Genomic DNA, 15,684 nt, shown 5'->3' with positions numbered 1-15,684 from the left:
CGGCAGATGAATAATAATCTTTGTCGTTCCTAGACCAGTGCTAATCACAGGAGGTGATGCATGTGAAAGTGCTTCCAGAGGTCTGCCGTGCAATGTCAGAGAAGGCAAAACTGCATGTACACCCCTACTCTCCAGTCCCTCACCCAGGACAGACATTGCTAATCAATCACAGCACTTTTTTCTCACTGAGCACAGGTGTGACCTTGGGATCTTTTTCACCATGGTACAACATGAGGGGAGCCACTGCCTGGCAGTGGAAGTCAACCTGGCCTTTATGTAAGGGTTTCATTGTAAAAATAGTAGAGAATGGGAGAGACACATCCATCGTCTCAGCCTTTGTGAACTCTGGAGGTTGGTGCATCCTCAGAGAATTATCCAGAGAAAGGAACATGGAGGGGAACTGGTATCCGCCTCCCCCACCCAGTGCAGTCGTTGCCAAGGCAGGTTCCCAAGGAGGACATCCTGGCCTTGCCATACCACCATGGTTCTATGAGGACATCAGCCTCCGATCGGTGCAAGGAGAGGAGAGGCGCCCCTCCCCGGAGGGCACAGCCACCCACAGCCTGGGCTGGAAGAGCTCTGGATCCCTCAGTGAGCTGTGTGGGTGCCGGCTTCAGCCTTACAGTCCTGAGGGCAGGATCATCAAACACGGGGAGGCTGGCCTCACGGCCTCTCCCTGAGGCCATGCGCATGGGACAGGAGATGTGGGGACAGGCCAGAGAAAGCCTCCGGGAGTGTTAGGCTACTGCTTTTAGGAGGCAGGGTTCAGGCGTTTCTAAGAAAATGAACTTTGGCCCAGAAGCGGGTTCTCCACTCTCCCCATCCTGCTGCCACCCGTGCCCTGCCGGGGACGGGAGGTGTTTCCATGGTTCAGGCTCCATCCTGGGCTCAGCTCAGGCTTTCCCACCCAGCAGGCGGGACGGAGACAGCGGCTTAGCCGTGCTCCACCAGCGCCCCAGAGGAGTCTGCGCCATCGGGCCCTGGCCCTGTGGGCTGCCTCCTCCGCAGGGCTCATGGATGGCCAGCTCGCTTCAGGAGGCTGCCAGAGGCAGAAAGAAAAAGCCATGCTCTCTGCAGATGGAAATTCCCAGCAAAATCTCAGGAGCAGGTCCAGCAGGAGCAGGTCCCAACAGTCTTTACCAGCTCTTTCTTGGCCTCCCTTCCAGGTAGCCAGAGAGCCTACTCACTCAGCGTGGGTGTTCAGCCCTGAATTTATGGGCAAAAGCATCTCGTTAAGAAGGGGAAACCTGAACTTTCCTTGCCTGACCTGAGGAAGCAGGAGAAAGGAGGCAGATCTTCCCAAGATCAGCAGAGGAGTTGGCCCCCAGGTGACACTGTGCCTCAGAGAAGGCTCCATGGGCTTGGTGGAGAGGAATCCGAGGCAGTCTGCACCCTTTCTCTCTCTGAGCCTGTCTCTGCCCTGCCGCCTCCCGGGAGGCTCTCTGCATCTCCGAGGGAACAGGGATGCCTGGGCAAGGCAAGGAAGCCCGGAGCGACTAATGGAATGGTCAAGTCACCGAGAGCCCTCCCAAGAAGACTGTGAGGTCACCTCACTTTAATGGTGGGAGGGTCACTAGCCCTGGCCACAGACCGACCATTCTTCCTGCCACCCCTTGGCAGAGCCAGGAGTGCGGATGCGTTGATGCAGCCTGTCTCCCTGCAGGACACCGCCCGAGGGCCTCGGCTGCGAGTGGACAGGCACGCTGCCTCCCTGCCCCCTGCATTTGTGGGCGGCACCCCACCCCGCTCGCCCAGCCACAGGCTCTGGGGTTGCCTGGCACCTCTCTGGCCAGGCCTTCCGGCTCCTCACTGGCCCCTGCCCGTGGTCATGCTTTCTTCTTGGGACAGAGTTCCAGGCTTTTGCCCCGTCTCCCCAGAACCCTTTGCTCCCCGGGCCCCCCAGCCACAGAGGGAAACTGCCCTAAATGAACTTTGGCTCCTGTGATGTAATTCCCGAAGCAGTCCTGGCTTCATGGCCCAGCCTCTTCTTTGTGCAGATGCTCCTGGAAAGATAGGAAGACAGCGCTTCTGTCATCTGCTGCCCTGATGAGAGTGTGGCAGTGAATTAGTCCCCTGCACTCACTCCCTCTCGCTCCTAGTGTGGAGCTTGCTGTCTCGTTCTTCAAGTGGGTTTGGGGGATCAGGGGCATGGCCATAGCGTGTGGCCAGCCCCATTTGGCCCCAGAACCTCTGGTCCCTCTTTCCCCAGGCTGGGGCTTGCCACAGCATCCCCCATGTCCCAGAAGCGGCCCACCACCATCCCTGCCTCTCCCTAAGGTAGGGCCTGAGTCAGCCAGGACCAGGGCTCTGCTTTCTAAGGCCAAACAGGTGAAGTCTGGTTGCACAGAGCTCCCGCCACCCCCGTCCCCAATCCTGGAGGGCAGGACTGGACTGGAGAGATGACACACCTGAGCCAGCCCTACCAACCCCCGCGTTCTGGGGGCTCTGGGAGATTACTTCCCCTCACTGGCTCCGTTTTCGCTTCTGTCTAATGGGGATAATAATTTAGGCCCTTGTGACCTCCGGGGGATGATTTTAGTGCTCAGATGACCTAAGCACTTTGAAAAGATAAATCAGCACATCTGGCGTTTTTGTCACCATTCATGTGGAAGACTTGTCGGCAGATGGCCGAAGCCTGAGCTCCACCTTTGGCCAGGATGTCCCACCTCGCTGCCGTGGGGCAGGGGTCATTGGTCCAGGTTTCCTTGGGCTGCCAGCAGGGTATTGAGGAAGGGGGTGCTGGGCAGGGACCGGGGGCCTCAGAGCTGCCTGTAGGTTGTGCCTGGGGCTGGTTGGCCGGGATGGTTTTTAAGCCCCAGTATCAGAGCCAGCTTGTGTCTGGAGGTGGGAGCACAGCCTCTGAGTCTCACTGACCTGGACTTGAGCCCCACTTTGCCTGTACTCACTGCTCCACCATGACCGAGTTCCTCAACCTCTTGGCACCTCAGTGTCCTCGTCTGGCAAACGGTAATCACCGTGCCGAACACCTAGGTCTCCTGTTAGAATTAGGTTAACTAATTCTGTAAGTTAATGGCCCAGTAGTTGCGGTTACTTTTGCCTTTTCCATGCTGAAACACGGCTCCCAGGTCAGATTCGGACGCTGTTGGTTTGCAGAGGGAAGTAGAGGCCCGGAGCCAAGCCCCAGAGAGTCACTGTAGTGGAGCCTCTCGGTCCTCACTGAGCCCATCGGGCGACTCTGGCCAAGGCAGAGATGTGCAGGACACCAGCCCCAAGTGCCCTGTGGCTGGGACAAGAGTATCCACAGTGCAAGGCCACGCTGACTTAGGTGAGAGCCGGAGAAGCCTGCTCAGTAGGGGCCGGAGTCTGAGGTAAGGGCGAGAGCCATTTCGCGGCTGGTCTCTTCAGTGGACAGGGCCTGCTGGGGCCCCGAGGCTGCTGGGGAGCAGGAGCAGGAAGGGCCAGGTTCTGGGGAGGCCCTGCTCAGCCTTCCACTCTGGCCTCTATCGGGCCAGGCTGCTTCAGCCTCTGCTTCCTGACTTGAAGGAGGAAAGGTGTCCTGAGCAGCTGAAGAGTGAAACCCAGGGCCCGGCCCTCTGAAGGTTCCCTGATGCAGGATGAGGCCAGCAAGCACACACAACTGCAGGGTTTGTGGTTCCTGGGGCCTGATGCTTCGGGGTCTGGGACACCCCACCTGCTCTAGGCTTCTCCCTCCTTGTTGACTTCCTGAGCTATGGCAGGTGGCTTAGAGGGTGCAGGCAGCCTGAAGGAACGGGGAAGGCCCAGAAGCCTCGCGCTGTGTTGTGCTGTCCATGCGGGGACCCTGAGTCCTTTACACACACACAAACACCCACACACACACAGCCCCTGTCCACAGAATCTGCGCCTGCCCCACCAGCTCCGGTAGACTAGGAACATTGCTCTGTTTGGCAGGAAAGTTCAGTAGGAACAGTCTTGTTGGCCATTTGGCATCTTCGTGCTGTGGTTTTATCATGAGTTCTCTCCCTCGTCCCAACCCCAGTCCTGCCTGAGGACCGCATTCCCCGGTGGGAAAGTGGAGTGAAGCCGGAGGGAGAAGGGAGTTCTGGAGGCTCACTGTGTGGGGCACGTCCCCCAGCAGGGGCCTCACCTGGGTTCGCGCCCCTGCCTACCCACCTCATTCTTGGGCCGGCATAGCCCCCAGCCCACACTGCGCGCCCTCAGCCCAGGCTCAGAGACCTTTGAGAAGGTGAGGGTGGGTTCCCTTGGCTCTGGCTCAGCACTTTGCGGAAGCCTTGGGCTTAAGTGTGGGCTCCTGAAGTCCTCAGCAACCCTGATGAGGAAGTGGAAGGGAAGCCCCCTGTCATAGACTCTGATCGGAACGATAGTTAAGCACTGTTGATGTAGGAAAAACATTAGGGTTTGAAGCCGATGGCCAAGAAAGAACTCTTGAGATGTCTTTGGTGCAAAAAGGTGCTTTTATTAAAGCACAGGGGACAGGACCCGTGGGCAGAAGGAGCTGCACTGGGGTCATGAGGAGTGGTGCATTACTTACTTTCAAGTTGGGAGGGGGTTTGGGATAGTGTAAGTCTCTAAGGAATTTTGGAAGCAAGGTTTCCAGGACCTTGAGGGGCTAGCAGTTGTTGGGAAAAGGTCATTTATTACCATCTAATAAAACCTGAGTCATGAGACCCTTCAGATGTATATCGGTGGGCCTTATGCTTGGGGGGGTGATTGCCAACGTGTGTCTTGGGGGTTTAGAGGGAAAGGAAGTTTCCAAAGGAATTTTTATACGTTAAAGTAGGCTTACAGCATCCTGGAGGGAAGGGGTCTTACTAGGATTGCCTTTTGCCCTTAGCAAAGTGTCAGCATCGAGGCAGTTGAGTCCCTAGAGGACTGTCCCTGTTTCAAGGACTTGTCAATGGGCTGTAGGTGGTAAGGAAATTTCATAATTTTTCTTCTGCCTTTGTTTCCCCCATCACTGTTGGCTTAATTTAGCTCCAAAATCAATGGTCTGAAAGACTCCCCATGTCTGGCGGGTGCAGCAGGGTCCAGCCTTCCCCTCGTCCAGGAGGCCAGCAGCCCCCTCCCCTCAGCTCTGCCGCCTGCCCAGAGAGGGGAGCTTCTGCGATGGCGCCCACTCTCACTGCCCATCACAGGTGTTCACTTGGAGCACCCAAAGTCCAGGCTCCTGACCTGGCCCTGACGGCCTAGCTGTGCTCGAGCGTGGGCAGAGCCTCCAGAGGCCCAGAACCTGAAACCAGCCCAGAATGTGGGAGGAGAAAAGGCAGAGCCCCCCAGGAGGTGACGTGCTTTCTCCTCAAGCCAGTGTTTACCTTTGAGTCTGTCCATGGCCCTCTGAAGACACACAACTCCCACCACAGCCGAGAGACCCGCTGGCGTTCAACCTCTCACCTGAGGGGTGCAGGGGTAGGCAGGAGCACGAAGGGAGGAATGGGTTCTGCCACATGAGCACGGCCACCTCTGCTGCCCCAGAAGCCCCCACCTTGTTGGGCTCCAAGTGAGTCTGTCAGCCCCCTCAGCAGGGGCCTCTTCCTACGAAAGCCTAGGAGAGCTTGTCGACCGGGTGTTGGGTGGGGTCTAGAAGGATTTGTGCCCCTTCTCCCAAAAGAGAGGTAGGACCGGTCTGGGGCCTTGGAGCTGCCCCAGCTCCAGGAGGGATGTGGTGATCTGTGGGCTCTGTTCTCAACCTGGAGAGACACCTCATTCCCAGTCTGGTTGGACAGGTTGAGGCTAACACCTGGGAGAACCTGGCATCCCGAGAAGGCCTGAGCTCCTGAGCTCGGGCTGGAATGTGGGCCTCCCCCGCAGGGTGTGTCAGCCTCCGGGTGGGTGAAGGGAGCAACCTCAGAGGTGGCCCCACCCCAGGCTCCTCCCTGCAGCCCCAGGGTCCCCAGGCAGAGGGCTCTTGGGACCAGGAGGCTCCAGCAGCCTCCAGCTGATTCCCTGCTTCCCAGCTGGAAAGGCTGTTACAGAATCCCAGGAATGTGCCTTGAGCTCAGAAAGAAAATTCCCAAAATAACTTCTATAAATACTTGAGGGTAGGGACTGGGAGGGAGCTCTCAGCCTGGCCTGCCACTGGCCTAGTGCTAGGGGCTGCTTCCCAGGGCAGGCCTCCCCCCTCCCCAGAAGAAGAAAAAGACATATACAGCCCGGACCTTTCTGCTGCCCCTCCCCCTGGGGGACAGCGTCAGGCCATGAATTAATGAGGTAAGATGGTGTGCAGTAGCAATTCTGAAAAAGGAAGGGGTGGAGGGACCTTTCTTCTCCTTCATCCCCATCCCAGGCTGCAGCCTTTGTACCCCCACAGAGAACCTTGTCTTCCAACAGGGAGGGTCCCCCTCAGAGGGCCCCTCAGGCTGCCTGTCCTGTGGCCCTAAGCAGATCGGTAAGCATGCACACCTTAAGTGCCTCTGGTGCACCTGGGTCAGAACCCAGGACCCTCCCACCTGAGCTCTGTTGTGCTGCTGTCCTGTGGGGAGTAACCTAGCAGACAGGAGCCACGGACCCTGTCCCTCTCAGCCTAGGATGGGCCGCACGCCAGAGCCCACCAGTAATGAAGCACAACCTCAAGGTGATGGCATGGCCAGGAGGTGCTATCCTCGGAGGCTTCCTGGAGGAGCAGGGTCCTGGGTAGTTGAGATGAGGCCAGATCCAGGAAGGGAGGGAAGGAGGAATGGATGAAGTTGGGAATTTCTGGGGCCTTCCCCCCATAGCCCTGCCCTCCCTGAGTGGTCGTAACCTTGGCCCCCTCTCAGAAGTGCATTGCTCAACGGCCATAAGCAACTCACACATTGCTTTCCAACAGCTGCGGGTGGCCACCTGGCTATGGCATCTCCCAGGTGAGGGTCTGAGGCTGAGTCACCCACCAGCAGGTCTGGTTTCTCTTGGCTCAGGGTGCCCCCTGGCCAGAGTGGGGAAGAGTCATCGGGGACATTTGGATAGAACAGTGTTCCCACCATCTCCCTGGAGACCTATTCTCTGGGCGGCTGAGGTGGGGGTGCCGGGGGGGTGGTGATGGCAGGCCCTTGGCACAGCACCAGGCAGGGGGCAGAGCAGGTGAGACCTCACGTCTTCCTGAGGCAGGCCCTGCCCAGTTGTCAGGCAGCAAACAGCTCCGAGTTGCTACCAAACACGAACAGACTGGTGTCTCAGGCAGGTGGCAGCAGATCCTATTACAGGCCCTGGGCCTCGGGGCCCCAGCCTGACCCCAGCCTGGTGTCTCCTTTCAGGCTCTGAGGTCAGCACCCCAGGGTATGGGGGACGTGATCCAACCCCACCCCAGTCCCCAGTCTTCGCCCACAGAGAGCCTTGCCCTGTAGAGAAATCACCCCCTACTCCTCACTCCGACAGGACCCTCTGCTCATCCTAACCCTTTGCTGTCTACCCACCGTGCGCCCTGCCTACATGATTTCAAATTCATCCTTGCAGACTCTTCACAATTGCCTACCAGGAAGTACCATTCTGTTCCCTGGTTTACAGATGAGGAAACCACAGCTCAGAGAAAATGGGCCACTGGCCCATGGTCGCTGCACTTGTCAGTGGTAAAGCTGGGAATCCAGCCCAGCCTAGGTCTTCTGGCTGTGGAGTGCCCTGGCTTTTTTCTCTACATGAAACATGCGGAGGAGCCTGCTGCAAACCTTCCTGAGAGTAAAACCAGCAGAGCTCGAGACACACACACACACATGCACACACACACGCACACACGCACGCACCCTATTCCGCCTGCGGATATATCTGGCCCCTTCCCAAACACCCACACACTGCTGGAGAGCAGGGGTTTTCGAACTCCTTTTTAGCGGGAGAGCCCTCTTTTCAAGCAAGATCTCCTGTGGAAGCTTGATCTCGAAAACTGAGTGTGGAAACCCCACTGCGGCCCCGCCCCCTGGCTGGGAGGCCCCACTGGCCTTCCCCATCTGTCCTCTCTTGCTCCTTCGTGGGCAGCACTCACAGGGTGCAAACCTTCCATTTTTGGTGCTTAATTTTGATGTCTGGCGGCCTGTCGTCTCGCCTGCCTTCCCTCCTCCCTGTGGGCCCTGTTCCATCGGGAGCTGCTCAGGGTCCAGCTCCCAGGCCATGCAGGCAGCACAGCTTGGCCCGGGGCCCTGGTGGCCAGCCCGGGCACTGCCCTCTGGTCCCGGGCGGCCCCACCACAGCTCCCCTGTCCTCCACCCCATCTGTGTGGTGCCCTGGGTTGAAGAGGCACTATGAATCCAGCCCCCCCTTCCTTTCCTGCCCCCCTCCCCAGCCACAGGACCACTGGTCAGCACCTCCGGAGAGGGAGAGGCTTTGCCTCGGGCTTCCTGAGCACCACCTCTCACTCTTGCCTAGCTCCCTGAGGACTTTATGAAATCGGGCATGTGCATCTTCCCCAGTGGGTCTCCATGGCAACAGAGGCCCTAACTCTGAGGAGCGTGGTGAGGAGGAAAATGTTCCAGCTAAAAATGTACATGGCCATCAGTGGGCGGGCACCCGAGAGGGGGCTCCAGGCACATAGAAGGCAGCTCCTCTCCCCCACCCCAGCCCCCGCCTGTCCAGGAAGCTGGTGTTAGGCTTTACCTCAGATCTGTGAATGAGAGGAGGGCCCCCCCCCACCCCATGCTGCCATCCCGTGCATCATTTGAGGGCTGGAAAGCAGATCAGTGGGATGGAGCAAAGCAGCCTTTCTGGGACTGGAGGCCAAAGGGGGGTCCTGGTACCCCCCCTACTCACCACCCTGTCCTCCCACCTCCCTGCACCCTTCCCAGTATGAGTGGAAGAGGACATAGAAGGGACATTGTCCCAGTTTCACTTCCCAAACTTTCGAGACGATTCCTGTCACTTCCTGTCTCTGCCAGCAGGGCTGCTGGAGGCAAACAGCAACACCAAGCTTCCTAGCCACCCCTGACCCATTTCACCAGAGTGCGTCCTTCTACCCAGCACCCGCCCTCCTGTGACCCTCACGGGCCAGGCCAGCCTGGGATGGGCAGGAGGTCCCAGGACCCAGATGTCCCCAGGAAGACCACTGCTTGATGCAGGCCAAGGAGCTGCCCCCGCCCACCCATAAGCTTAAGGTTCTGCCTTCAGGTTGTAGAGCCTGAAGCCAGGGCGCTCATTCCTCCACATGCCTGGGGGAGGGCGGGGGGGGGGGGGGGAACGGGTAACTCCACGGTGCAGCAGCAAGGCCTCAGGGTAACAGACCCACTGACTAGGAGCTCACACGGGCCAGACACTGTTCAAGTGCTTTCCATGTACTGACTCCCGCCAACTTGACAGCCCCAGCGGCGGGTCCTGCAGTCTTTCCCACTCAGAGCTGAGGAAACGGAAGGCCAGGGAGACTTGCCAGGATCCCCAGCTGTAATGGGGAGGCACAAAGCCAGGTCTGCTGACTTGAAAGCCCATCCTCGGGGCCTCGGGGCCGGGAGGGACAGAGCTCCCGTGGTGGGTGATCTGGGCCCGGGAGGCTGCCCGGCAGGCTGGGCTAGAAGCGGGGCTAGGGCAGGGCTGGGCAGGATTTGCATGAGTAACAGGAATGGTCACTTGGCGGTTCCCAAGGCCACCAGTCTGAGCCCTTTCACCCAGATGGCCAGGATGCTCCTGCCCCAGGACGCCCTCACTAACCTCACCCTGTGCTTGTTCCCCAGGGTCTGATGCTGAGTCGCCTGGGCCACAAGAGTCTGGCCCAGAAGGTGCTGCGGGACGCCGTGGAGAGGCAGAGCACCTGCCACGAGGCCTGGCAGGGCCTGGGCGAGGTGCTGCAGGCCCAGGGCCAGAGCGAGGCTGCCGTCGACTGCTTCCTCACTGCCCTCGAGCTGGAGGCCAGCAGCCCGGTGCTGCCCTTCTCCATCATCCCCAGAGAGCTGTGACCTCGCACTGCAGGGGTGGGGTGGGAGGGAGCCGCCCTAGGGGGCCGGGGGGGGGGGGGCGGTGGGGCGGGGCGGGCCACGGACACAGGCAGGCAGCAGGGAGGTGTGGGGCCTCAGGGAAATACATCTCTAGGGAACACTTCTGCAGGCTGCAGCCCTAGTTCTCCTCGCCTCCCCCACTCCAGCCCTGCTTTCCCTCCAGGGCCCGCTGGGTCTGGGAACTGCTCATCTGGAGCTGGGTGGACCAGATTTGCATCGAAAGCAAATCCCTTGCTCCTTGGGATTCAGACAGCCCTGGTGGCGCTTCTGAGTAAGGAAGTAGCTAGGAAGCCACACCAGCGTGGGAGCATCTCCCCCAGAGTGTCCATGCATCATCTCAATGTGCAATGAGGGTCTGTGTCTCCTAGGTACCACCCCCCCCACTGTCTAGACGTTCCCATGTTGTGCCTGCCACCCTCCACATCCCCGATCCTGGATTTCCCAGTGACTTTGCACTGGTGTTAGCCTCGAACTTCAGCTCCCTGTTCTCCAACACCAAAGATGAACCCCACAAACTGCTCTCTGACTAGGTCAAGAGGGTTTTTCCCAGTTCCTAACTCAGTGCCTCGGGAGCTGGTCTGCTTGAACCCCAAGTGACTTAGAGTCTTGGTGACCAGACTTGTTCCCTGAGAGCACGGATGGGGGAAGCCTCACAGCTGAACTTCACCTCTACCTGTGGCTCTGTGCCCGGGAAGCTCCAGGGCCCTGGTCTCAGCTCCATTGTCAGGACAGGGTTTTGGATAACTCTCAGGGCTTGCCCCGGGCAGTCAGGGCTTGAAGATTCTGCTGGCAGGTGGGAAAGGATAGGATCTCTGGGTCCCTCTCCCAGGTTTGAGCTATTGGAGGATGCCCCTCTTTGCCCATGAGACCAGTTGGGCCCCACTGCTCTTCCTCTCCGCTGCCAAGTGCCTTTGGGGCCTCTGGTGCCTGGCCAGGGGCAGTGAGCACCAGCCCAACTCCCCTCTCATTTCTGCCATACTCATCTTTATGGAACTATGCACCAGCCCAAGCGGCCTCCTTAGGCCCGAGGCTGTAGACCCTAGGATACAAACATGGCAGCAGGACCGTGCATCAACCTCACACCTTGCATCAACATACTCCTTCAGGCCTTATGTTTCTGGGCAATGGGTACAATGCAGGACCCTCTGGGGCTAATAATATGCAGATGGGCAGTCTCTGGGACTGACCCCAGTACTTCTCACCACCCACAGCCCATTTCCACTACAGGCCATTTGGTCCCCCCCCCCCCCCGCCTTGCCTGAGGCCCAGTGGGGACTGTGGTTGGAGACCAGTGGAGGGGACAGAGCAGATCCCTGTCAGCAGGGGACCTGGGGCTGGTGGGTGGGTATCTTCCCTGATGGTTCCCCTAGCCCTGCTGCATGATGCTCTTGGAATTCTCCCCAAGAAGTTATTCCACCCCCACCCCCTGGTGGGGGGCCTTATCAGGGAATTCCTTTTTTATCTGCACTTTGGGTTTTAGTTTTAAAGCTCCATCTGGTACGTCTCTCTCCTCTTAAGGTGTGCGGAGAGACCGGGTGAGGGCTGCCCTGGCTCGTCATTGCCCAGTCTGCTCCTCAGGGAGAAGGGGCTGTTGGAGACCCACCCTCCTCGGCCACACTGGCTCAGCACTGTGCGCCCCCCGGGTGCCTCCCAGAGAGGGCCTGCCCCCCTCCTGGCCTTCCCACATCGCAAGGGACACTGCAGAAGACACCAGATCCTTCACCGCTTGGCGGAAGGATCTCTGCCTCGATGTGTGTGTGTATAAATATAGATAGCTGATAAAGATCTATTTTTATTCTGAAATTCTGTTAGAGAAAAACTAAACGAGAAAAGCAAATGCCGTTGATTTGCCTCGGGGTGCCCAAAGATTGGTAGTCAGTTACTGGGAAGAGCACAGGCACCGAGTGCATTTCGGCTGGCAGCATTCCTCCGGAGGAAGCCTCAGAGGGTTGGGCCAAGTTGTGGGCAGTTTGAAATAAAGGTCTTGAATAAAGAGACCCTTGGAAGGAATACGGCGTGTTCATTTCCTCCAGCAGGTACCCCAGAACAGGCCTTGAGCGCCTAGTGAGGAGGGAGCGGTGCAGGAAGAGAGGCCTGAGAAGTCACTGGGGCAGGGTCCACAAGTGGGGAGGGGTGGGAAGGAGGAAGGGGCCCAGGAACAGACTGGTGGGAGTGGGGGAGGGGGTGGAGCAGAGAGGGTTAGGCAGGTGCTGAAGCCCAGAGGTGGGCGGAAGGAGGCAGCGGGGGGAGCTGCGTGGTGAGGATGCCCGCCACCTGCATCCTGATCAGCCGCCTCGTATCCATATCATATGAACAGGCATCACAAGTTTGAAGGATGACTGAAAGTGTACATAGAAGCTGTTTCCTTCGTGTGCCCAAAGGGATCATTGGGTGCACCCCCAGAGCTGCAGCCCTACCCACTTGGAAGAGAGCTGCTCTAGAGGCTTCCCCGAGGGCTTGGCCTGGCCCCCCGCAAGAACTTCCCACTCCCACGGTCTCTCGGGGGTCTGTCTGCCTCTACCCCCACCCTCAGCCCTATTCTTGGGGGGATGGCCTTGCTGTTCCAGGGAGGAAGGGCCCTTTTTGGAGCTGGTGGGGGCCCAGCTTCCCTTTCACTGTGATGCTTTGGGAAAACACACTCCGTCTTCTTTCTCACCCTGACCCCCAGCTCAAGGACCCTTGCAGTGACAATTAAAGACTGCCTGAGGCCATAGGTGGTGTCACATGGTGTGCTCATCCTACAAAGAAGTGAATGGAGGAAGGGAGGGGGAGGCCTTCCTACTCCAGACACGAGCTGACCTTGGTCAGATGTTGGAGAGTCAGGCAGTAGGGGAGACCCAGGCGTTTCCTGACCTCCCAGTTCCCGTCTGCAGACACCCCTTGTTCACAACACCCCGTGTCCGATCCATGGTGCCGGAACAAGGGCTGGGGTCTGGGGACAAGACTCAGGGTTGCACTGTCGCCCCCATGGACCTCCAGCACCCTCCCCTCCGCCCCGGCACGCTCTAGGACACAGCCCTTCAGTATTAATAGTGTTTATCTACAGGCATAAATATGAATGGAATTTCAGCCACCAACACCCAGACTCCTGATACCAAAGTGCTCATTGTTGCATTCGCTCCCCCACTGGGCACTCAGATGTCATCACCATGCAAATATTTCTGGGCCTTGAGAAGCTTCCAGCTAAACGAACCCCCCCCCCCCCCAACGCCCACGCTGCCAGCCCTTGACGGCAGCCCATAATCAGGGGGCCTCACACACAAGCGACCTGTGGGACCAGCCCCCAGGAGACTGATCTGAAGGATGTGGAGGCCAGGAAGGCAGTGATGGAGACAGTATACTGTCTGTCCCCCGCCAGAAACTCCTTGTAGTTTTTATCAGACTCTTAACAGTTACAAAGGACAGAGACCACTGGAGGTACCTCCAGGAGAGAGACAAGGGGGAGCTTCCAGGGCCCGAGAGCAGTAACTGCAGGGCATGGACCTGGGGCAAAAGCAGCCACAATCTGGCTTCTCTGACGGAAATCTGCAGCCAGCCCGGGCTCCGAGGCACAGCTCTCCCGCAAACTGGCTCATCTTGTAGCATGGAGGGGGCAGCCTTTAGCAGTGTTCTGCCTGCGCTCCACAATGTACATGCTTGTCACGTTGCCCCTTTGGTAGTCAACAGCCCTGGCAGGTGGGCTTGGTCCCCATGAAAGTGGAGAGGTCACGGTGCCTGAGAACCTAGGTCCTGGCTGACAGCCCGCGCCGGCCACAGCCCCCCCTCTCCGAGGACCCGGCACAGCACCCACTCGCCGGCCCTGGCGAGAGCCAACGTAAGTGCCCGCCCCGTGGCAGCGCCCTGACCCCTCTGCGGTGCACGGGAACACACATCACTGGGGGGCGACACACAGGTCCAGGGGTGCCGCAGTGACACCCCACTGCCTGGAGGCCTGGGCCCCGGCTTCGGTGAGGAGGAATGGGTGATGCTCAGGGCTGCGGCCGTAGAGGACACGCCTTAAGCGAAGGTCACTCAAGAGGCTGGAAGGTCCCCAACTACCAGGGGGGTTCAGAAGATGCCAGGCAGCCCGGAAACATGACAGGCTCACCACAGGAGCTGTGTGTTGGGCCCTGTGACGCCACTGCCCTGCCTGCCGGCTGACGGGACCATGTGTGGGCTCCACCACCCAGGCTCCTCATCTGTGGACGGGCCCACAGTCTGGTGCTGTCACCGTTCTCCTGTTCTCTCTCACTCTCTCCCCCTCTTATTCTCTTCCTCCCTTAACTGTCATTGTGGACTTTTTTAAAAAGATTTTATTTATTTGAGAGAGGGAGAGAGAGAACATGAGAGCAGGGGGGAAGGGTAGATAGAGGGAGAGGGAGAGGGAGAAGCAGGCTGCCCACCGACCAGGGAGCCCGATGCGAGACTCGATCCCAGGACCCCGGGATCATGACCTGAGCCAAAGGCAGACGCCCAACGACTGAGCCACCCAGGCGCCCCCATTTGGGGACTTCTTTTAAAAACACGTATTGTGGGCGCCTGGGGTGGCTCAGTTGGTTAAGCGACTGCCTTCGGCTCAGGTCATGATCCCGGGGTCCTGGGATCGAGTCTCGCATCGGGCTCCCTGGTCGGCGGGGAGTCTGCTTCTCCCTCTGACCCTCTTCCCTCTCGTGGTCTCTATCTCTCATTGTCTCTCTCTCGAATAAATAAATAAAATCTTTAAAAAAAAAACATAAAAACATGTATTGTTACTTATTTTTTTTTCTGAACCGTCTGAGCATAGGTTGCTTAAATCATGCCCCTCTACCCCTTAATACTTCAGTGTGTTTGCAAAGAACAAAGGTCATTGTCTTAGGTAAGCACAGCACGGTTAACAAATGAGGAGATTTAACACTGACCCGCTATTTTATCCCCCATCCCATCCATACGCCAGTTGGTCGCTCGTGCTCTTTGGAGCGCTGCTTTCCTCCAGCCCCAGAGCACGCACTCCACTTGGTTGTCCTATCTCTCTCGTTTCCTTTTGCCTCTCTTTGCCTTTCGTGACAGTGACATCGCTAAAGTCCGCCGAGGGTCTGGCCTCTGAGGCAGGAATGTGGCACCGAGGATGGGGGAAGCAGCCGGTGATGGAGCAGAAGCTGGAAAGAGCAGAAGCCGTGGGGCAGACGGAAGGAGGGCAGCAGGTTGCTAGGGGCAGGAAGTTAGGAGCAGGTGAATTTCCGCAAAGACAGAGCTCTCAGATTAAAAGAAGAGAGACGCCCCCTCTCCCAGGGGCCAAAAGATGGTAGAGGCCCTAGAGCTCCGTTCTCTCCAGAGCAAACTTTCTAGCCCTTGCAGCCTGACTCTGAGGTCAAGACTGCCCATCTGTAACTGTGATCTCAAATGCTTCGGCCTGGGGCCCAGAGGAACAGGCCAAAAACCTGTTCCAGGTTCCCTCGCACTCTGGTCTTCCGCCCAGGGGCCCACAGCTCACTACCCCATTCCCCAGCAAGGCCCAGGGCTCAGTGGCTATGGGTGGTGGCCGCCCATATGGCTCACACTCCCCCCTCAACCCTGAGAGCACCCGCCAAGAGTGCAGGGGCTTCAGGGGCCTGGCCCAATGCAAGCCGGGGGTGTGCCCACGGAGGCTGGGCTGGGCTGGGGCCAGGGCACCATCCTGCAGCCAGACAGCTTCTTTTCTCAGCTGGGAGCAGCACTCTCCTGGGGCCTTGCTCTTTCTTTCTCCTCCTCCCTTTTTCTTCCTCCTATGCCTCTGCCAGATTTCCTGTGGCCTCAAAGACCCACCCCTGAAGGGCCTCTTCCCCGAATTCCTGTTGGGGCTCACTCCATGCCCCTCATTCTTCAGGACCCAATTCCCACACCTTCC

The 15,684-nt window shown here is 58.5% G+C and overlaps 1 protein-coding gene across 1 annotated transcript in view; it reads left to right on the top strand.

The window, feature by feature from the left end:
- The window catches only part of TTC7A (tetratricopeptide repeat domain 7A), a 114,395-nt gene extending 104,573 nt beyond the window's left edge, over positions 1-9,822 (top strand). The window contains exon 20 of the mRNA XM_028103929.2: positions 9,582-9,822. Within this exon, the coding sequence (XP_027959730.1) occupies positions 9,582-9,803 (222 nt within the window). The 3' untranslated portion in view covers positions 9,804-9,822. The remainder of the gene's footprint in view (positions 1-9,581) is intronic.
- The last annotated feature ends 5,862 nt before the right edge of the window (positions 9,823-15,684 follow it).

This window comes from Eumetopias jubatus, unplaced genomic scaffold (assembly GCF_037043125.1).
Source record: "Eumetopias jubatus isolate StellerSeaLion01/CBP00866 unplaced genomic scaffold, mEumJub1_p1.0 scaffold_9, whole genome shotgun sequence".
Classification (NCBI taxonomy): Eukaryota; Metazoa; Chordata; class Mammalia; order Carnivora; family Otariidae; genus Eumetopias; species Eumetopias jubatus.
Note: the sequence above shows the minus strand (reverse complement) of the source record. Positions and strands in the feature narration are given on the sequence as shown.